General features: G+C 46.4%; 2 protein-coding genes across 2 annotated transcripts in view; one reads left to right on the forward strand and one right to left on the reverse strand.

The window, feature by feature from the left end:
- The window catches only part of LOC149363496 (high affinity cationic amino acid transporter 1-like), a 396987-nt gene that overhangs the window by 232157 nt on the left and 143048 nt on the right, over positions 1-21782 (forward strand). The gene's annotated exons all lie outside the window — the stretch shown is intronic.
- Positions 1614-11105, reverse strand: LOC149363502 (uncharacterized). Its single transcript, XM_089567503.1, has 3 exons — positions 10839-11105; positions 5812-5991; positions 1614-1934 (listed from the first exon to the last, which is right to left on the reverse strand). Exons 1-3 carry the CDS (start codon positions 11103-11105, stop codon positions 1695-1697), a joined length of 687 nt encoding a protein of 228 aa, XP_089423629.1. The 3' UTR covers positions 1614-1694.

Genomic DNA, 21782 nt, shown 5'->3' on the forward strand with positions numbered 1-21782 from the left:
TTTAGAGCTGGAGACCGAGGGACGGGGAGGGCTGCGCAGGATGCTCAGTTTCTTGGGTTCTCACCGACGTGAATAAAATCCTATGATGCAAGGCGTTTCAATGATTCCAGTGGTTTTATTGAATTCGGCTGTTGAGCCAAAGGTCGCAGGATCGAATCCCGGTCACGGTGGGCGCATTTTGATGAAGGCGAATTGCAAAAGCGCATGTATGATATTCGGTGTCAGATCACGCTAAAAACAGTTTGTAGTTCTCCACCAAGTCACCCCTCGATGATAGCTCATGAGCAGCTTTGGGACGTTATCAACATTCAACCTGCGTTACGTTCTACGCCCATTCAATACATAACGTAGCGTTACGTAACATACCCAGAAATTCTGCAGAAGCGTATTTCTTCAACAGGAAGTTGTTCATGAACTCAATTCTTTTTTCATATCGTAAGATGCCACCATAACAATTTATATACCAGTAATCTCTCCCCGGATCCTCCCATTTTCTCTTTATTGTCAAAAACCCACACAATTGGCCTACTATGGCAGTCTTAAATACTCGGCGCGAGTGAAGGACAAATTTTAATATCAAGATTTTGCTATACGCATCGAAGGTTAGACCATTCCCATCAGTATGTTTATAACTAACTTACAATATTCCACAGCTGCCTCACAATTAAAAGTGATGTCAAAGAAAGCGGGACTTGGGTAAGAACGTAATATGAAATTCTATATTCAAATGCTTGCTCGATCGGCAGACAGATTATGGAAGTGAAGACATCATTGTAGCCTGTCGGCTACGCAGCCAACTATCAAAAATGACCAGCAACATCCTTTTCCCCACATTATCCTTGCTTCGAAAACCATTGAGTATTTCGACTCGATGCCACAAGTGGCGTAACAGTAAAGTAAACACTAAAGCCTCTCAATAAACTTCCTTCAAGGGCTTTAGTAAACTCTAGTGACACTAAGAGAAAATTTTCAGTGACTCAACTAAACTCTAACCGGTGCTGTGGCTCAGTGATTATGGTACTCGGCTGATAACCAGAAAAAATGCGGGTTCGATCGAAGCGAAATACTAGAGAGCGGTGTACTCCGTGATGTCAGAGCGCGTTAAAGAACCCCAGGAGGTCGAAATTGTCCGCAGTCCGCTACTACAGCGTCCCTCATAGACTGAGTCAATTTGGGACGTTAAATCCCCATAAAACCAAACCAAAATCTACTAAACTTTAGCTTTGAGGTAACGCGGTGTCAGATTTTGATGTATGGCCACCATGCGAAGTTTTGCAAGTTAACTGGCGATACCGGAACTCCACTGTAATTCAGTCCTTCTAACCAGGCTCAGTATTGCTAGTTGGGTTTACGTTTGCATTTCATGCCGAGCCGAGATTAATATTTTGCAGCCGCAATATGTGCTGTGAACCAGCGTTGTTAGCTACGCACATTCACAGCGTGCAGTAGCAATCATGCAGAGCGTCCTGGCAACAACTTGTTTATTTATGTGAGGAGAACAAATACTCATTCGGCCTTGTTCGGTTGAAAAGCGGTGGGAACGACATACTCAAGCAAAAATTGGCCGATAGGTTTACTTGCGATCAGCGCTGATCTATGTTGTGGTAGAAACTGCAAAGTTTGGTGATGAAGAAAAAAAAGGCGAGCTCAGTCACTGGCTCGTGACCGCTGCACCACTACCGGCAGGCAAAGGCTTAAAGTATGCTTCTGTATTCCGTGTCGATCCGGAAGAAGTTGAAGGCCGCGATCTTGGGAATTCGGTTGTCCGTCATGAAGGCACTCACGTTGAAGGCGGCGCGTAGTGGTATGAAGGTGAAGTTGCCCTGCTTGAACTTGTAGCGTTGCTCGAACTGGAGGAACGCTAACCGGTGTGACCCGGTGCTTGTCGCCGGCGTCGGAGGGCTGTACGCCGCCAGCACCTTTCCTGCGTTCACCTGCGCGAGTCGTACCCATTTTTTTGTAGTGAAAGCTACATTCGCCACGCACTTGCGATTTCGCTGTGGCGGTGCTCCGACGAGGCTCAGAGACCGACCTTGAGCCGTTGCCTAGCAACCGCCGCAGCTGGCGGACGCCACGCGCTCGCCGCGCCATCTGGTATGACGTCACACCACGCGCCTCACCGCGGAGCCGCCGCCGCCGTTTGGTATGACGTCACACCGCTTGCCTCGTCGTTGCGCTCGCCTCCGCTCGCTTCGCCACCTTACCTTTAGCTACGTATATCCTGGCATAGCCAAGCTAAGCCACTGCCAATTTTTTCGCTAGTTGACGAAAGCCGAATAGACACCAAACTTTTTGCCGCGCGCATGTGTGCGTGTGTTTATGGTTTATGGGGTTTGAAGCGACTTAGGCTCTGAAGAACGTCATAGTGAATGGCTCCGGAAATTTCAACCACCTGGGTTTCTGTAACGTGCACTGACATCGCACAGTACACGGGCCTCTAGAATATGGTCTCCATCGGAATTCGACGTGCATGCGTGCGTGTGTGCGCCCGCGCGCGTGTATGTGTTTATGGTTTATGTGCGTTTTATGTCCCAAAACGACTTAGGCTATGAGGGACGCCGTAGTGAAGGGCTCCGGAAATTTCGATCACTTGGGGTTCTTTAACGTGCACTGACATCGCACAGTACGCGGGCCTCTAGAATTTCGCCTCCATCGAAATTCGACATGTGTGTGTGTGAGGGGGTGGGGGAGGGGGGGGGGGGAGTACGGTTCTAAGGTCGTTAGCAACGGCATAACTAGAGAAGATATGCCCCCCTGAACATTTATAGCAACACTGTTTTTTCTTCTACACTTTCGGTTTCCGTTTCTGTGTGCAGTGACGTCAGATAGCCGTTCAAAGAACCTCCACAGGAGACGCGTATTCTCACAACGGTTCGCGTATTCGAAGCTCCGTTGTCTGCTGCCACTCACAGAGAACCACTGCAGTAGAAGTGCTCTCGCAGCAGACGCCGGAGCAGTTTACACGTCACTCTTCTGCGACCACACGTGGCTTCGGAACTCTCCTCTTACGTCATAGCACGTGGAAGCTGAAACCGAAACTGTAGGAGACAGCGCTGTAATGACTTATTCAAAGGATACTGGAGCATACCATATTCGCACCAGGTGAGACCGGTCAGCTTGGTAGTTTATTTTTCTTTGCTTGGTAAGTATGTACCATGAACGAAGACTTATTAATTACAACGAACTGACTAGTATAACACCTTAATATGCCCTAGTTACGTCCAATATCAATTTTAACTGAGCTAGACGTTGTATTTCACGTTTGAGAGCACTGGCATCAGCGCAACTGAAAGACTTGACGCAGCCTGCATGTCCCTGTCCTCATCGTTTCTCATTCTGCAGTCCTCTTCAGTGAACCCAGTACTCTTCATGAAGTCTATAAGCTTGAAGCTCGAGCCTATAGGCTTGAGCTTCAAGATAAGAATTGCTTGCCGTCACCGAATGGTGCCAGGAAATAGTAGGACTACATATTTCCTTTCAGACCTGATCCTTTCTCGTACAGAGAACACCTTTTTATGTGTTGTGAGCTAGGAAGACAGCAATAAGCTTCGGCGAATTTTTCTGACAGCCCAGGATCCGATTATCTTGAACTCTCCTGCCGTCGTATAGGCTTCATCAGGAGGAGACTTCGCGGCAGTGCTCACAAGATTTGGTCGTATCAAGAGCTTCTAATGCGATTTCGGGTCGCAGTGAGACGACGAACTGAGCTGAAATCGTCAGAAGCTGTCAAAAAGCTTGAACGAAATCTCGGATGATTCTGGGAACCATTTCACAATGGCGTCTCAATGGGCGAAAGTTAGATTAATTGCCCTGTCTGCACTAAAAAGGAAGAAAAAAAGAAGATTCATCCTGTCTTGATCATTTCGAGGCGCATTGGGAAGAAATGGTTCGGTACGAGTACGTACAAGTGAATGGCAAGTCTTATCGGAAAAACCAACGTCAGATGAGGTTCTTTTAGCTTTCCTTGCAAGAAAGACGCAGGTGCTTGTGCCCTTTGTGTGTGCGTGTGTGTAGAAGAGGTGTGCGTGGGCTGATTTACATTTGACAAGGAACGAGATATTGAAATACACCGGCCGTCGTGAAAGAGGCGTCTACCGCCTTCCTCATCGAGGTTCGGCCACTCAGAATGAAATAGACCCGGCTCACGTTCTGACGTAACCCAACTGGATGTTTGTAAAACTTAACTCACGCGGAAAATTAAATTTCAATTTCTGGGGGACTAGGCTTTCATCTCCGCAAAACTTGCAGATTTTTCTTTTTGTTGCGTGGGCAGGTCTTGTTTCTTTTTTTCTATCCTTCTTGTCACCGCTGAGTACATAGAGCAACCAGTGACGAAATTCAGATAACTTTCTTTACACAAGTTTGCTTTGTAATCGACAGCGACGACTTTCTTGTGAGGTACTACGGCGGGAGGAGTTGTCTTCTCGGCGCTGTCACAATTAGGTAAAACCTACGCGTAGCCAAGGCACGCAATGCCGGGAGATAGTTCGCGGAGGCTAGCTCTTCTTTGTTGAGGATGTCTCGGCGTCTGTTACAATCATATTTAGCCGCAACATCAACAGTTCTACAAAACCATTTGCGATTTGCGACAAAACTGCGTAACGAGGTCTTGGTACATATTTGTATTACATGAGAGGTCCTGTAGCGGCAATGAAGAAGACGAAATGTGCATGGGCAGACCATGTAATTCGAGAAACAGGCAGCCGATTGTGCCTTAAGGTAATTAAATAGACTCAAAGAGAAGATAAATGTAGGCAGAGGTAGCAGAAAATCGTGTTGAAGGATGAGATGACGAAGTTTCTACCTGCATGTTCGCCAGCAGCATGCAGGCGCAAAATAGGGTTAACTAGGCGGTCAGTGGAAGAGGCATTGCACTGTTGCGGGCGTAGTTAGGCTGATAATGGTTACATTAATAATAGTTATATTTAATAATGGTAATGACGATGATTAAAATAATGAATTTGGTGATTCTTATATCGGGTCATGCGTAGCCGCCGTTGCAACACTCGTCGAAGACAGTAGCCTCCAAGAATATGGTTATAACAATAGCAAAATCAGCTGGACATTCATGTTTCATGTTTGAAAATGGACAGCGCTAAAAGAGCGCGCGACGGGAAACTATTCACACCTCCTTCGTCCCTCGTTCTATTCAGGCCGCAGATTTTCAGACGCGAAATAATACCTACGGCGGGTACCATGGTCCACGCAAAACATAACATAACATAACATAACATAACAAGACATGACATGACATGACATGACATGACATGACATGACATCACATCACGTAACGTAATGTAAACTTAACGTAGCGAAACGCATCGTAACGTAACGTAACATAACATAACATAGCATAACGCCAACGTGGTGGCTCAGTGGTTTTGACGCTCGGCTGCCGACCCGAAAGACGCGGGTTCGATCCCGGCCGCTGCGGTCGAATTTCGATGGAGGCGAAATTAGAGCGCGCAATGTACTGTTTGATGTCAGTGGATGTAAAAGAATCCCATGTGGCCGAAATTTCCAGAACCCTTCACTTCAGCTTCTCCCATAGCCTGAGTCGCTTTGGGACGTTAAACCCCCATAAACTAAACCATAGCCCAACACAACATTCAAATGCCAGGGCGGCAGGTTGCGGTGACGTCAGAAGGTTCGCACCGCCTCACGCGTCACGGGCGACGGCTGTCGCCATTTCCGCTTACGCCTATCTTTTAATAAACGAATAAAGAGCCAACTTCTCGGACCTGATTAGCTGGATGGCTCTCTATGCACGTGGCACCGCGTGTTTTTACCAACACGTGTCGGGGCACGGACCTTGCTTGCCGGTATGTTGATCACGAGCCAGTGAAGCCAGGCACGGTACCTGGGCTTGGCTGCCGAGGGCGCGTCCACATCGAGCAGGCAAAGGGAGGATAGCGTTCCGCTCTTGACGCTGAGCTCGACACGCGGGGCGATTGCCACGTCGCTCGGCTCCAGTTCGTTGCCCATGTCTACCTGAAAGAAGAAAAACATTCGGGATGGAGGACAGGCTGGGTAGTATCCGGCGGCCTACGACGCTGAGGGATGCGACTGCAGTTACCCCAACCCACAAAAAAATTCAGGGGGCACTTTGACTGTCCAAGGTGTATATAGGCGAAAGCCTTTTCCGCACCACTTCGCCTCTGTTGCTGATTGCATGCTTAAATGCAGTGGCACGTTATGGTGGCGCCATCTAGCGGCAAGCGCATGCGCAGTAGGGAGAAGAGGCTCTAACTCAGTGGCATCATCAGTGGTACTGGCGACGTCACCATTTGATGATGTCGCGCCTAATTATTGACTGATTACTAATTACTAATTAATGACGGAATAGCATTTAATAACGAATTACCGATCAGTGACTAACTACTAACTGTTATTAATTAATGACCAATTACTGATTAATGACTGATGACTACGCAGTGTACTTAATGACCAAGACATGAGTATTCATGGCTACGATATACTACACCACCGATGACATCATCAGCTTGAGTGGCAGCTATAGTGTGACGAAATTTTGGCCGACAGTATGAGCCATTAAAGGCTTTCCGTTTTGAACGAATTCGCAGGACGCGAAAGTGAATAACGATCCATCGTGGAAGCCTTAAAGTGCATTTCTATTTTTAAGAAAGAAGTATAGGTCACTCTTGATTATTTGGCAGAGGTGCTAATCGAGAACTGCGTGTTTGCCTGATCACTAGTTTGCCTGCTGACTGCTACCGGTGGCAATGTTAGGCTGGAGAAGACGCGGATGTTTTCAAGAATGGGTTTTTGTCATGTTTTTTAAGGCGGGTCGGGACTGTGTTGACCTTTGCGTGAGCAATCTTGGTGGCTGAGTACAGACCCCTGTTCAGTTATCACTGTAACGAGGACGACAAAGTCTGGCGGTCTTTGAAATACCACGGAGTCGGTCGCGTGGGTGAAACACCGATTATGCTAATGACGACGCAATGCTTGTTTTATTAATTTCTTTAATGCTAAGCATTATTTGCCTAATGCCAAAGTATCGACTTTCGGATGACATTTACCCGAGCTTCACCGCGTTACTCGGTAACTCGGGTAATCTCGGGTAAGTTCGGAGCAGCGTGGCTCCAAATGCGCGAGAAGTTGCTCGGGAATAGCAACATGGGTGGTACAATTCCTACGGGTCGTTGTGACACAAACAGCCACCTGCCTCTGCAGTGGTACATGGCTTAACCGCAGCGCCACTGCTCTGGTAATAGTATGACAAGTCGCAGCAATCTCTGAATGTCAAGTACAGAATGACCAATTATGCATACATTCGCAGTTCGAATAGTGTGTGGTTTGGTGGCCAACACGAACTTACAAAAACGCACAGAATGCCACACACATAACCATAAACGCGCCAACGCAAACAGCAGTAGAGCACAATTCTTTCGCATTCATAGCACATAAGGACACTACTGGGGGTATTTACGTGCTGCCGGTAGTTTTTTTACTACCTGGTTTAGGTAACGACAAACAACCTCATCAATCGGGTGCTTATTAGTGTGCTAGGACATGATAACCAGGTCTGGCACGTTTTTTTGACACGAAAAATCAGGAATGCCGCCGCGGTAGCTCAGTGGTTATGGTGCTCGGCTGCTCACCCGAAAGACGCGGGTTCGATCCCGGCCGCGGCGGCTAGAATTTCTTTGGAAGAGAAATTCTGGAGGCCCGTGTACGGTGTACTGTGCGATGTCAGTGCACGTTAAAGAACCCCAGGTGGTTGAAATTTCCGGAGCCCTCCACTACGGCGTCTCTCATAGCCTCAGTCGCTTTGGGACGTTAAACCCCATAAACAAACAAACAAGCAAAAATCAGGAACGTCATTGATATGCTTTTGTGGTAAATTAGAGGAAAGGAAATGGCGCAGTATCTGTCTCACATATTTCGGTGGACACCTGAACCAAGCCGTAGAGGAAGGGAGGAAGGTGGGAGATAAAGAAGAAAGAGAGAAATAGGTCCCTTGTGAGATATCTGCTCGCTTCAGGTCCAGAAAGTAGTTGCTTGTAGTAGTGGTATACTTGACTATTCGTCTTGCGGTCGGTCCGAGCGGCATCGCAAAATGAAGCTGCGATCTATACTGCAGCAGATCATGCATTATAGCGGTAATCTTGTTGAAAACGAGGGACAGTGACCATGTTCTAAGAGACACTTCATGAATATTTCAGCCCACGGTTGAGATAAATGCTCTGAGCGAACGTTCTGGCGAAGCCTTGGGAGTTTGCTATCGGACTCTTTCCTAGAACGCGGTGCGGGCTCTGATCTACCGTAAACAATGGCCCGGACGACGACCTGTTTGCTCTGAATGTTTATTCTGTTATCATGTCTGTTCTTCTGCAGCAAAGGAAATGGTTTTTCTCACTGTACATGAATGATTTACTCAATCCTGCCCGAAAGCGCATGTGGTTTCGAGGGTAATGGCACTTTATGATGGCTGAAGACCACAACAAGTTGAAAATATAAGTATACAAACAGAGGAAAACATAGCGTGATATGCCACATGAACGAACGGGAGGAAAGAATTTTTGGGTCGAATAAGCTTTCGCGAAAACCCCCCCGAAACTTCATTCTGGTTATTGCGGATACGTTTCAGCTGAAAGAATTTCAGCACACTGCAAATTTTTAGTTCTGCGAACATTTTGGATCAGGAAAAGGGCGCACAAACGTCTTTCAAAATAAACGCGTGGTATGCTTTAGGCGTTGAATGCCAGCAGGAATTTTTCTAATGTGTTTTGTAGAAGTAGAGTTCTCGGGACACAAAATTTGCCTATCGTCCTCCTTGTACCCTTTCTTGTCTCCTCGTGGTACCTAGCACGCTCAAAGCTAGGCTCGTCTCTGCCACCTGACAGAGTGAAACGGTAATTGAGTTGAAGGCACGCATGTGAAACGGCATCTCTGACTGCAGAAATTTTAAGGCGGAAGCCTTTAATGCCTCATCGTTGTAAGCAGGAGTTGTCGACAGAAATGTCACGCTTTTCAGTTGGTCGAAATGGTCGTGACGTCACATTGCGCGAATTTCAAACGGGGCCAATTGTACTTTGGCTAGTAACCATGCAACCAATTAAAGGGATGGTATAGTGATGCACCAAGTAAGTGGAACTGAGTTTAGTTAATTAGTTAATTAGCAAATTAGCCTAATTAACCTTTCTAGTCAGACCAGAAAGATAAATAAAACCGAGTAGGAAATTGGTCGAGTTGGGGAATCGAACCAGGGTCTCCGGAGTGCGAGACGAGCACGCTAACCAGTCCACCTCGCCAGCTGGATGGTTTGGAATGAACAAAGGCGCGTCTAGTGAATACGGTGTCTTCGTTCACTCCCTTCTTCCTCTCTTTCCTTACGGCGAGGTTTAGGTGTCCACCGAGATATGCGAGATAGGTACATTTCCTTTCCTCAAAAACCAGTTTAACGACGAGCAAGGCGTAGAGCCGAACGGGCGATGGCGTTCTGTAGGCTCCCTGCCAGCGTTGCAAGACGCTGTCGCGTTAAACTCAACATCTGAACTGACCGCACTTTAGTTCAACAAAGTGCCCCTTGAATTTTTTGTATAACTTCCTCATTCATCTCGCCAAACAGCTACTAAAGAGCTTTCGGTCCACTCTGTTAGTGATTGATTGCAGTTTCAAACCCTTTACACATAAATATGGTACATGAAAAGGGAGCAAGCTCTAAAATACCGAGGGAGGAGCCACGAAACTTTCAATAGTGATTCAACGTTCCCTGCTTCCTGGGGAACCATTATAAAAATGGTTCCAAAGACAATTTTTTTTTATGCTCTGTACAAAACTATAGCAATTTCTCAGAAATGAGTGCACTTCGCAGTCTATAAGCAGTCTATAATCTTCTTATAGACTGTATTGCCTTCTTATAGATATTTCTTTTTGCCATTTCATAGCCTGTAGACTGTCTATAGACAAACGTCTACTAAAAGCGTGTGGCCATAAATCTATAGATTGTCTACAGCACTCGTATTGTCTTAAGACAGTTCTCTAGGATGAGTCTATAGAGAGATACTTTATAGACAGTATATAGAGCTGCCTAAAACATTTTTGTAAGGGAAGCGTGGTATTTCGGTGAAATGTTCGTAGCAGCACGATATAATCACTGGGTGACTTGATTGATGATGCTCAAAATGTATTGTAGGGCCCATTAAAGTACCGCTTCCTGGTCAAAATGCAGAATGTCCGCGAAACTTCTGGCAACGTATCCTGAAAGTGAGAAGCTTACGCATCTTCGCAGCGCCATATCTTCACCTGCAAAACTACCGGTTTAGCAGTAGCCGAACGTATAGGCTGACGCACTTATGCTAATCTCAGCCTCAGACATAATTAGCGGAAGCAGCTCTTTTCGATTAAAATAACACGATAACTTCAGCGAGAGAGGCACTAATGCGTCCATGTTAGTCGAAATAATACGGCGTCCAGTAAACCTGAGTAAATCTTGCAACTGCTCGAAGCGCATAAAAGCTGCGTCGAATTTACCAAGTTAACAACAGTTCCAAAGGCGAATATAAAAGCTCGGTAGAAAACTATAGTAATTTCTCGGAAATGTTCAGTGCACGGTATCTGAGTGCACTTCTCAGTAATATTAAATAATACCTTCATATCACACGAAGGAACCATTTGAATAATGCTCCGTACGGCCATCCCTACATATGAATTAGCAGCTGCGTTCGCATCTCGATTTAGCCAACTCTCACTCAAGCGAAAATTTTCCGGAATCTCCTGAAGTACGTTCAAGTAGGATTCCGCAGTACCACGCGTGCGTGATGTTTTGTTTTTTTGATCACGGATATCCCCACAAGCGCGGGCCTCGTCACCTTGTGGTTCCCAGGGTAGGTGACCTTGAGTGTTGTGTTGGGCAGCTTTGGAACCAGGTCCGGTATGATGCGCATGGTCCGGGCCTTCTCCTCCGGCGACTGGTCGCGAACGCTGGCAGAGCCCACCACACCGTCGAGCACGCCCTCGCCTTCCTCCTCCGGCACGGAGTAGCCCAGGGCGCCCTGCGCTGCACTCTGAGGCACCAGCGATGCCCACAGCGCCAGCAAGAGGAACGCCACTAGGCCTGGCTTAGCCACGTCTGGCATTGCAGTCGAGGACGTTGTGACCGTTCGTCTGTTCTGAAATTGATATACCCACGCGGGAGGATTAGATAGGGTTTAGTGATGTGTGCCAAAGAGACAGCGTGCTGTATGCAAAAAAAAATTAAGGCGGAAGCCTTTAATGCCTCATCGTTGTAAGCAGGAGTTGTCGACAGATATGTCACGCTTTTCAATTGGTCGAAATGGTTGTGACGTCACAGTGCGCGAATTTCAAACGAGGCCAATTGTACTTTGGCTAGTAACCATGCAACCAATTGAAGGGATCGTACAATGATGCTCTAAGTAAGTGGTACTGAGTTTAGTTAACCAATTAGCCTAATTAACCTCTCTAGTCCGAACAGACAATTAAATAAAACCGAATAGGAAATTTCGGCTAGTAACCATGCAACCAATTAAAGGGAAAGAATAGTGATGCTTCAAGTAAGTGGTACTGAGTTTAGTTAACCAATTAGCCTAATTAACCTTTCTAGTCAGAACAGACAATTAAATAAAACCGAATAGGAAATTGGTCGAGTTCGGCAATCGAACCCCAGTCTCCGGAGTGCGAGACGAGCATGCTAACTACTCCGACATGCCAGCTCGATGCTTTGGAATGAACAAAGGCGCATCTAGTGAATACAGTGTCTTCGTTCACTCCCATCTTCCTCCCTTCCCGTTACGGCGAGGTTCAGGTGTCCACCGAGGTATGCGAGACAGATACATTTCCTTTCCTCAAAAACCAATTTACCGACGAGCAAGGCGTACAGTCGAAGGGGCGATGGCGTTCTGTGGATTCCCTGGAAGCGTTGCAAGACGTTGTCGCTTTCCACTCTTAGAGGCGAAGCTTAACATCTTAACCGCACATTAGTGACACAAGCAGCAACACCGCGCTTAAGGCTTTCGCCTCACCGCACTTTTGGTCAGCAAAGTGCCCCCCTGAATTTCTTTTTTAGAAAGACAAAGAATTTTAAATTATTTTGAAAGAACCGTGAAGAAATTTGAAACGTATTTGAGGAAGTCAACAATGGAATATGCAGGTGACATCGATGAAGTACGTAGGGAAAGAATGTACTCACAAACCTTATCCAGCGCAGAAATCCTGGGGGCTTCACCGAAACGGGGAGTAACTGGAGATGGCAGTGAAGTCTAGCCTTGCGAGAGGGATCTGCGGTTGAGTCGTTCTTCAAGGAGCGAACCAACGTGGCTGTCCACGAATTGTGCTCTTCTTCTACGTCCACTTCCCTCGGTTGTCCCTCGTGCAGCTTTCGTTCATTGGACACTGGTCGTTTGTGTTTGTTTGCGTTATTGTTGATATCAAAAATGTATTGGCTCGTGCCACTACGTGACACTCGTTGAGAAGTGGAAAAAAAATTTAAATTGATTTTGAGAAAAGGAAACGGCGCAGTAACTGTCTCACATTTCTCGGTGGACAACCGAACCACGCCGTAAGGGAAGGGATAAAGGAGGAAGTGAAAGAAGAAATGAAGAGGAGGAGGAGGATAAACTTTATTTTCGTCGACAGATGTATCTGACGGTGTGGGGTTAGAGCCCCATCAAGTGGCCATGAGCCGGTGGCGTTCGGCGACTTCTAGGGCTCTTGTCACAACCCGGATCTGTGTGTCCGAGTCGGAGGTGAGCAATGCGGCCTCCCACTGGTCTGGATTCGAGAGCTGCAAGCCTCTAGGGGGGTAGTCCCGAGGGCAAGCCCACAGTATGTGGGATAGAGTGGCATGTTGGCCACACATTTGACAGGAAGGGGAGTAGACCCCAGGGTATATGCGGGCATATATCGCGGGGTTGGGGAAGGTGTTCGTTTGGAGTTGCCTCCACTCAACTTCTTGGGGTTTGGTGAGAGAACTATGTGCGGGGAGATATAGAAGTCTACCTAAGCGGTAGTGCATGGTTATGTCATGAAATGTGACCATACGATCTCTCGCCGTAGTGGAGGTCCCTGGAATAGTGTAGACCACCTGGGGATCTTCAACGTGCACTGACATCGCTCAGCACACGGGTGCATTTTGCGTTTCGTCTCCATCGAAACGCGGCCGCACCGGCCGGGATCGATCCCACTTACTCAGAATTGGGCCCCTTCAGAAATTAAGCAAATATATAATTCAGGGCTGAGAATATAGTAAGCAAAAGTTAAAATCTGTGAATGAAACGAGTGTTATGCCTTATGGTAAGTCTCCGAATAAAAACAAAAATAAAGTGAACTAGATGATGGAGATTTGAGGTGAAATGAATTGTAATTACAGAAAAAAGACGGCCCAATGAACTTCATTATTCAGAATTTGGAGAAAACGGGACAACAGAGGTTGTCTTCGTTGCTGCTCGGAACTTCAGCTCTGAAGTCAATTGGCGCGTGCTTGTCTGGGGTGATTGGTCGGGATTCGGTGTAGAGCAACAAGAGAAGAGATAAAAGACCCAGTTAGCGATGTCCGAAAATATTATAACAATGGCAAAAAAAAGCTACTCACAATGTTTACTACGTTCGAATGAGTGTGAAAGCACGAATCTGTGCTAGTTAGAAGATGACGATGAGCGGGCGGTGCTACTGGACGAAGCGCTCGCGCTAGGCCAGATGCGGACAGACAAGGGAACAGAGAACGGACGATTTTGCTCTGGGTTGGTACTCATAGTATTAGTGCTTACACACTAAAAATGTTTACGATAATCACTAGAACCATCCAGCAGCACACGTGCGCCTTGAGCCCGTGTGGTGTGTCAGGTGCTAGGCATCGGCGTGCTGTGCGATGTCAGTGCACGTTAACACGTTCACAGCGACGTGCGTCATTGGTGGGTCACGCCGTGTATTCCTACTGTGCGGCACGAACACTGGGTAGCGCTGTGAAGCGACGGTACAGCACATACTTTCAAAGAGCCTGCAAAAAACGCACATGCCAGTTTGCTACTGCCATCTGTTGTCGATTCCAATAAGTTGAATTCTCCGGAGTCTCACTGGTGGGTCACGCCGCACCCCTGGAAAATCTAAGGGTGGCCCACCGGTGGGCCACTACGCAAAATAATTAGGGCCCCGAAAATCGTTGCCGCAGTGAACGTGTTTTGAGGAGGAGGAGGAGGAAAAACTTTATTCCTTCAAAAGCACGTGAAGATGCTTCCGTGGTACATGGCAATCAGTACTTGACTGACGCCGAAGAATTCCACGCGGTCGAAATTAAGCGGGAGTCCTGCGCTACGGCGTTCCTCATAGTCTGTGTGTCGTTGTGGAACGTTAAACCCCATGTATCACATGTACCTATCATTCGATAGCACACCATATCATGATATACCTTACCATTCTATACTGAACAATATCGTATCATACTATATCGTATCGCACATTACCGTATCATACCGCGCCATACCATGCCTATGTCTGAAAAGATGGAGAATTGGAAAAATTAGACAAATTATTCACTCTTCCAATGCAGCCTGCAAGTATACCACCAATAGCTGATATTCGCTCACCTGCTTGTACCTTTATATCACTGTCGTCCTCTCTTCCTCTCTTGCTGCATGCTGCTTTCATACTAGCTTTGACAGAATTTCTGTAGCTGATCGTCAACAATCAGTTTTTTATTCAGTTTGTAATCCATGATGGGAATTTCGCTCTTCACTATGTGCGCAGTGTTGGTCAGAAAAGAAAAGTCAAAAAGAAAAGCGTTCCTCCCCACTCCCTCCCTCCACTTTCGAAAGGCACAATTTTCTTGGCAGCATAATGAAGAGGGAGGGTCGCAAGACAATAATGAACAAAGTTAGTTCCTGCGGTTGCTGCCCACGGTACAGACCTTTAACACTACGGTTCTGTCACTGGTCGTGTATAGTTTCGTTATCAAGCGCAGATCGTAATCTTGAATACTACGCGCCGTCTACAATTCATTGGCTTCGGCTCAGGCTCTCTTCTTCTCACAGATGGAATGAGATTTTGGCATTTCTTCACGTATTCCTGCATTTCTCGCGTAGGCAGGACGTCAATTGTACCGTCGCCAAAGGCACAAGGCGTGGTTCACTGCCATCAGTTGCGCGTTTAAAAAAAATAAAGAAATGTAACAGAAAAGAAGTGAAGGTTGTAATCAATGTTATGCTGCAAGCGGACGGCGTGATGTGACTGGATCAAATGTAACACGGCTCGGCTTGCGAAGGAGTCCGTGAATAATCTCGAAATGCGTCTACCCTGGCACTGAAGTTAACATAGGAAGCCCATGAGGCCTATGAATGGACAATACGGCACAGAAACTATGGTTACAGAGTAAAGGTAGAGTATAAAGCGAGACAAATAAAGAGTGCAGCTAAATTAAGCTGATAAAAGCAAAAATTGCTTTCAAAGCCCAAATCTTAGGGATCGTTAAAAAAATTGTCAAGACACTCTCAAAAACAGAGGATGTTTGCCCCCCCCCCCCTCCCCTACCGGTCTCGCCCTTTTTGTTATGAAAAAAAAACGAAGAAGGAATCTACGAAACCCATTCATTTATCTCGCTGCTAATCGTGTATAGGATCTTTTATCCAGAAAAAAACACAGCAAGAAAAATATCCACAGCGCAGCGGAACCTCAACCGCGTTCCCGTTTTGATAGAGGACCCCCTTAAGCAGACGCGTTTGCATCTTCATTAGAAGTCGCTCTTTTCTCATTCATTTCCCTCTTTAAGCAGCCTCAGCCAGTTGTATATAGTGCACAGCACAACCACAGTTAAGTGCCGCCGCCCACTGGGTACCGGACATTGTTTCCTTCCCAGCCCCGCGTAATTGTGCAAGCCAGGCCATGCACGGGGGCTTTCGATGCGGCGCGGCGCTGCTCGCCTAGGCTTTATTCGGGCTTCCTCTACACTCTTCCGAGCATGCCGGGAACGCACACGCGAATTTGTCCCCCGGGACTATTTTTCGAGAGAGCTGCACATCGCTCCAGACAGCTGAGAAACGTCTCGTTTGAAATCGTACTCGGCGGGCGCAAGGGAGGGGGCGGGGGCGAGGATGAACGCAAAACAGAAGTTAACTCGAGAGGCTGGCGGTCAGGAAACGACGCCACCGACGACGAAGAGGGAAGAAAAGGAGGCGCAAGACGGAAAGGAGTGCTCTGGAAAAAGCTCTTGGAATTAGGGACAAAGGGCGTTAGACATAAGAGGTGCGTATACGTAAAACGCTGCAAACTAGAGAAAGAGGGGAAGAAGGAGAAAGAGGGGAGAAAGACCCAGTTTCGCACACAGCGAACGAGCGAGGAAGCAAGAAAGAAAAGGAAAAGTTTCGCGTGAGGTCCTAATAGTCGGCCACCCGGTTCGGCCCACCGCACTTTGGGGAGAGCTCGGGACTCGGGGGAGGCTTTCCCGAATGACCCGGCACCGCCACTGAAGCCGCTGCGCGGCCGCCGGTGGTGTTTGGGAGCGTTCGGATCTCGAGCCCTGGGCGAGGCGCTTGCTCGGGAAACCTGCAATTTGAGACAACTGCGGCTGTGCAGGATCCAAACTTCCAGGGAGAGGCATTGGGGAAGGAGTAGGGATAGAAAGGGGATGGAGGTGGCGGAAAAAGGGAGGAGAAGGTCTTTGTTTTGAAGACGAAGAAACAGAGCTGGTGTACCGGGGCGAGCAAGGGTTTGAATCTTGCGAAAGTGGAGAGCGCATATTTTCGTGCTGGCGTGCCAGTCTCTTAGAGTGCGTGTGTGTGTGTTTTCTGTTGTTTATTTTTTAACGTGAGCGCTTCTGCTCGTCCACAGTAGTTCAAGGCGAATGCTGTGGGCAGTGCAATATATACGAAAGACGAGAAAAAATAAAAAAAAAGAATCTTACAGACGGGCTGCATAAGTTGGTTCCGACGAGCCGTTGACGACGGGAAGAACTGCAATTCAAGCCTTGGGCGCCCGCGAATTGCTCTTGTCTTCAACGTACTACCACTCTATTGTGGCCGCATATCCGGGAAGAAAATAGAAGGTAAGGAGCCGTTTTGAGTTCAACTCGTTAAAACTCGGCGCACAAGTCGGAATGACGGGCCGCAGAAAGAGCCGACAGTTAGACGTTCGTGGAAGAAAAAAAAAGGAAAAATGGGGAAGAATATCCTAGGGACGTTTTTGCTTCTTTCTTTTTGCATAGTTCGCATGATTCTTTTTGCGGCGCTTATTTCGGTGTTCTGGGTATAGCGTAGTCAGCGACTGGGACGGTGCGTGCGCGTTTGTCGTTATCATAAAGTTCAACTGTTCGTCCATTTTTCCCTCTTTATGCGCGCACTGCCTTTTCCTTAAATTGTGCGCTTCCGTTTTCCCTCAAGTTCCCTTATCGCCCGCGCCAAGCGGCCGCCATTACAGCAAACGCCTCCTTCTTTTATTCCGCTTCATTTCGAATGCGGTCATCGCACCCATAGGGAAAGGCTATTTGAATACGCGACTACACCCCTCCGTCCTTTTATTCCCATACGTTCTGGCGGTGTGGGCGCCGGCTGGTGCTTATACAGCTTCCCTATTGTTCCATACTGGGACGCGTACGGGACATTTGCTCTGGGCGAAGGAATCTGCGTGTGTAGGCCATTATGCAGGCGCGAGCGGAGGCAGTTTGCGAGCAAGTTCCTCGGATTTCTGCGAAACCGTTCAAGATTTCTTCCTCGCGTGACTATAGCTTTTGTTCCGCTGAGCGCAACCCCCGCTTACACGGCGCCACTTTCTTTTTACTTTTTTTTCGTTTAGATCGTTTTGCGAGATTCAGCAGGTGATCATCCATTACCCCAGGTTTTCTGAAGACAGAACTGCCGATTCGAAAGTGCCGGTCTGACGTCTCTATATAGCGATTACAATGGCTCTAGCACCGTCGGCATTAGGAGTCGCTTTAATATTTGATATTGTTCACTTCTTTGTTTTGACTCTGGCATTTATGAGAATATATAGAGAATTGATGTCATTGACGTCGTTCTGTTCCCGTATGCCTGTCGCGCAGTCTTTACACTCGTAGGGAAATGCGAAATTCAGCGTTTTCGGCCACTACATGGTGGTGCATAATCGTCTGCTGCGGCGTGTTCTCCCGATGAGTGCGAGTGTGCGGGTTCGGCTTCAGTCCATTTCAATTACGATGATATTGGCAGTCACGGTTAAGGCAGTTGTGGTAGTGGTGGTCGGAGGGCAGGGATGGTGATTGCCTGATTAAACCACAGAGGCATGTTGCCAAGGGAAGCGAACCAGTAATGCGTGTGGTTACAGAAATTAGGTCATAACACGCAGTTACAGTGACCCATATACGCATTTGTCCGCACGTGCCTCAATCACCACCATGCAATTCGGAGTGTACTTATTATATACGCCGCCTTTTGATTTTGTTGCGTGAATGTGACTTCAAAGCGGAGCGTATATATCCTGTTTAACAGCCTTTCCACAAGTCTTTTTGCGTGAGCCACACTCAATGAGGGTTTAAATTAGAGCGCACAATGGTTTCCTTTTACGAACAGAGTGGTATATGTTCTTTTAGTTTCTTGGTGAAGAATACTAGCAGCATCCGTCGCTCCTTTGAAAGCAGCGGCTTTCAAAGGAACGGCTTTTTGAGGGAGCTAAACACTGTCTCTATTCTAACGCACGTGGCTTCCAGATACTGCACAATAGTAAAAACAGAGGGAAGTAAAATCACTAGTTACGGATTTAATTCACAGCACTGAAATGTGCGCGGAGGGGAGGGTAAGGGGGGGGGGGGGGATACTTTGTTCGTACTGTAACGGGAGACTGCAGATAATCAGTCTTAACGACAGCAGCAAAAAGCATCGTAGAACCAGGTCAAGCACGTGGCAGCAGCCTCGGCGAACACTCTCATGCAGCCACTGCAAAAGGGCAGGCGCTAACAGAAAAAATAAAATAAAAACCGGAGTGCTTCTTTGCTTGCGAAGCCGAGAGTGCTCAACCACAGATCATCTTTTCATAGCCGTTCAACGACTTTTTAAGCGAGCCCGGGCTGAACCGTGTTCCATGTTAATGGAGTGCACTCAGTAAACAGGCTGGATGTCCCACGCTGACCCCCTTCCTCAAATTGACACGCGCGTCCGCTTTCAGAAATGAATGAATGAATGAATGAATGAATGCAAAAAAAAAAGATGCGCTTCCTTTGTTACCTTGCCCGTCTGATACGCCGTAATAGACCATAACATGCAGGTTTGGGAGAACTTTGGAGCATACTACGTTGTTGAATCAGCTTTGGAATTCAAAGATTTTGCTTTCAGATTACTCAACAGCGAAAGAATTTGCCTGTTGACTAATTGATACCAGAAAACGCATCATTACTTTATTTCCAGTTTTCACAGCTGCATTGACGTGCTGAATTGGCAACTCAATTCACAACTGAATTAAATGTGTTCTTCGACCTCGTCATTTTCTATCAGCTTCCTTTAGGCTGTCATTTAAGGGTTTGTAACTACATTCTGCTTTTGTTTACCGCGATTGTGTTCGAAATCATCTTCATATATGCCACCTTTTTCCTGTATCACTAATGTCCTATTCAATTCCAATTGCTGTGAAATATAAAAGTACCCACAATTGCAATTGCCTGGTGAGGGTGCGTAGTCCCAGTCAAGCCGTTATTTTGAATTTTGTCCGAGGGTTCCTTCAACAATGTATTCATGCTGAAAAAACTCTGACTAAAGAATACAAAACTTGCGAGAGCGCAGGCGCAACTAGCTTTCGGAAATGAAATAAGCAATAATCTTAAAGGACAATTGAAGAGGTTTCAGAATTCGACTAGCTTTGTGTAATAGAAAACGTGAAACATGCTGGTAAAGCACGCAAAGGCTTTGTGCGCTGGTGTTTGAAATGGTGACGTAATCACCGAATAAAGTCGCAACCGCGGTCAGGCTTCTCCGGAGTGCACAGCACCGTGTAGGTGGATACATGATGACATCATGAACAGTAACGGTACGTTTCCTAGGAAGAATGCCAACGTCAACGAATATAAAGCATTCGAGCTTTATTTGGCGCCATTTGAAAACGCGCGGCAGGATCTAAGCGAGATGAGCGGAAATCAGAAATTTCATCATCAATGACGACATAAGTGCTTTTTCGCACTACTCCAGAGCCGTGACAAAAAGTCTCAGTATTGGCGTGCTTGAGTCGGTGTCTACGTCACCATTTTAAATGCTTGCGCAAAAAAAAAAAAAAAGTCGGCACGCTTTACCCTGCTAGCTTCGTGCATTCCAATCCTTGAATCTTTTCAGAATCGCAAGAAAAAAAAACAAGAAAAAAAACTGTTCATCTTCCCTTCAATGCAATTTCGGACAGAGGTTCTTTAAAGTGTTTTGAGCGCCTATACATGTCTATAGCGAAAGCTTGAAAACAACGTTGAATTTTTTTCGTGCTTGTGAGTATTCTGAGCTCTAAGAGACCAGTATTTAGAAATATATGACAAGACGACTTCCGCCGTTAAGTAGTGTATTTTAATTGTTATTATGCAGCTCATTGTTTCTTTTCTTTCTTGAATTTGCGGCTTTTATACCGTTTACTGTGATTAGTACATATTATTACTTATAGCATATCTTCATTTTATGCCACTAGGTTACATGATTAGCTACAGTTTATTTTTCTCTTTTATGTCAGCATTGCTGGCGTGCTAATTGTATTATTTGTCCAGTGGATTGTGTGTGTTGTAGTTTTGCGTTATTGAGCGTTTTGTCAGCAGTGCGTCTTTTCTTAAGTTATGTACAAAGGATTAGCCGGCGCATAATGAGGCACCAACCTCTCCTTTTACGTCCTTGACAATAAAGAAAAACAAAAAAAAAACGTTTTCTAAAACGCACCTGGCCTATGAGTTGAGAGAAGTAACGTACTGTCTGCTCCCCACCCTAATAAAAATGATCTACAGACAGACTATAGACTTCTTATTGACTCTATTGACTTCCTACAGATATTGCTTTTCGTTTTTTTCATAGTCTATAGACTCTCTATAGATAAAAGTCCACTAAAAGGGTATGGCTATAAATTTATAGATTGTCTATAGACTCTCTATGGCATCTGTATTGCCTATAGACTGTTCTGTAGGATTTTTCTATAGTCTATAGACTTTATAGACAGAAGCCTATAGACACTCTATAGACTGTCTACAACTTTTTTTGTAATGGTAGACATCATGACATCAGAGAAGGAATCAGTTAAACGTAACAAATGGAGTTCGTACTCAAAATTTATGCACGTTGAGACGAACGTTACGCTGCTTGCGCTGTCATTGTTGCTTATATAAAAACGACCGCTCGCTTATGCGAAGGAAAAATGTAGCCCCTAGTTTCGGCATTAAAGGCCATGGAAACAGCTCGGCCGCGGTTTGTATGACGAGCCTTCTTGTGGCAAAGTGAAAGAAGGCTAGATTATGACGGCCAGCACGTGGCAAGAAAGTAAGTCAAGAAAACCCGGAAAGCGTCACTATATGAACGCGATGCGGCGAGTGAATAGTATTTCATGCAGAAAAAAAAATAAACTCAAACAGCAAGAAAGCGCTTCATATGCAAATGGCGCTGGCGTATGTGGTTATGCGCTACCGCAAAGAGTGTTTTCAGAGTCTCAAGGTCATGCGAGTCCGGCAAGGAAGGAGCTGAAGAAGAATGAAGAAAAGAAAGGGACGAAGAAATGGGCTGGGGAATAAAAGGAATACTGTGTGGTCTGGATGGTGGGGTTTCTTTTGTGACTTAGTATTTGCAATGTGAAACACGAAAGGAACAAAAATGTTGCGTGGAATGAGCTAATAC

Source organism: Amblyomma mixtum, chromosome 2 (assembly GCF_055824585.1).
Source record: "Amblyomma mixtum isolate Tamu chromosome 2, ASM5582458v1, whole genome shotgun sequence".
Taxonomy (NCBI): domain Eukaryota; kingdom Metazoa; phylum Arthropoda; class Arachnida; order Ixodida; family Ixodidae; genus Amblyomma; species Amblyomma mixtum.

Coding starts and splice junctions, on each gene's coding strand:
- LOC149363502 (XM_089567503.1), bottom strand. CDS start 11,105: ATGCCAGACGTGGCTAAGCCAGGCCTAGTGGCGTTCCTCTTGCTGGCG. Junction 5,992..10,838: donor CCTACCCTGGGAACCACAAG/GTGACGAGGCCC, acceptor TTCTTCTTTCAG/GTAGACATGGGCAACGAACT. Junction 1,935..5,811: donor TCAACATACCGGCAAGCAAG/GTCCGTGCCCCG, acceptor CGACTCGCGCAG/GTGAACGCAGGAAAGGTGCT.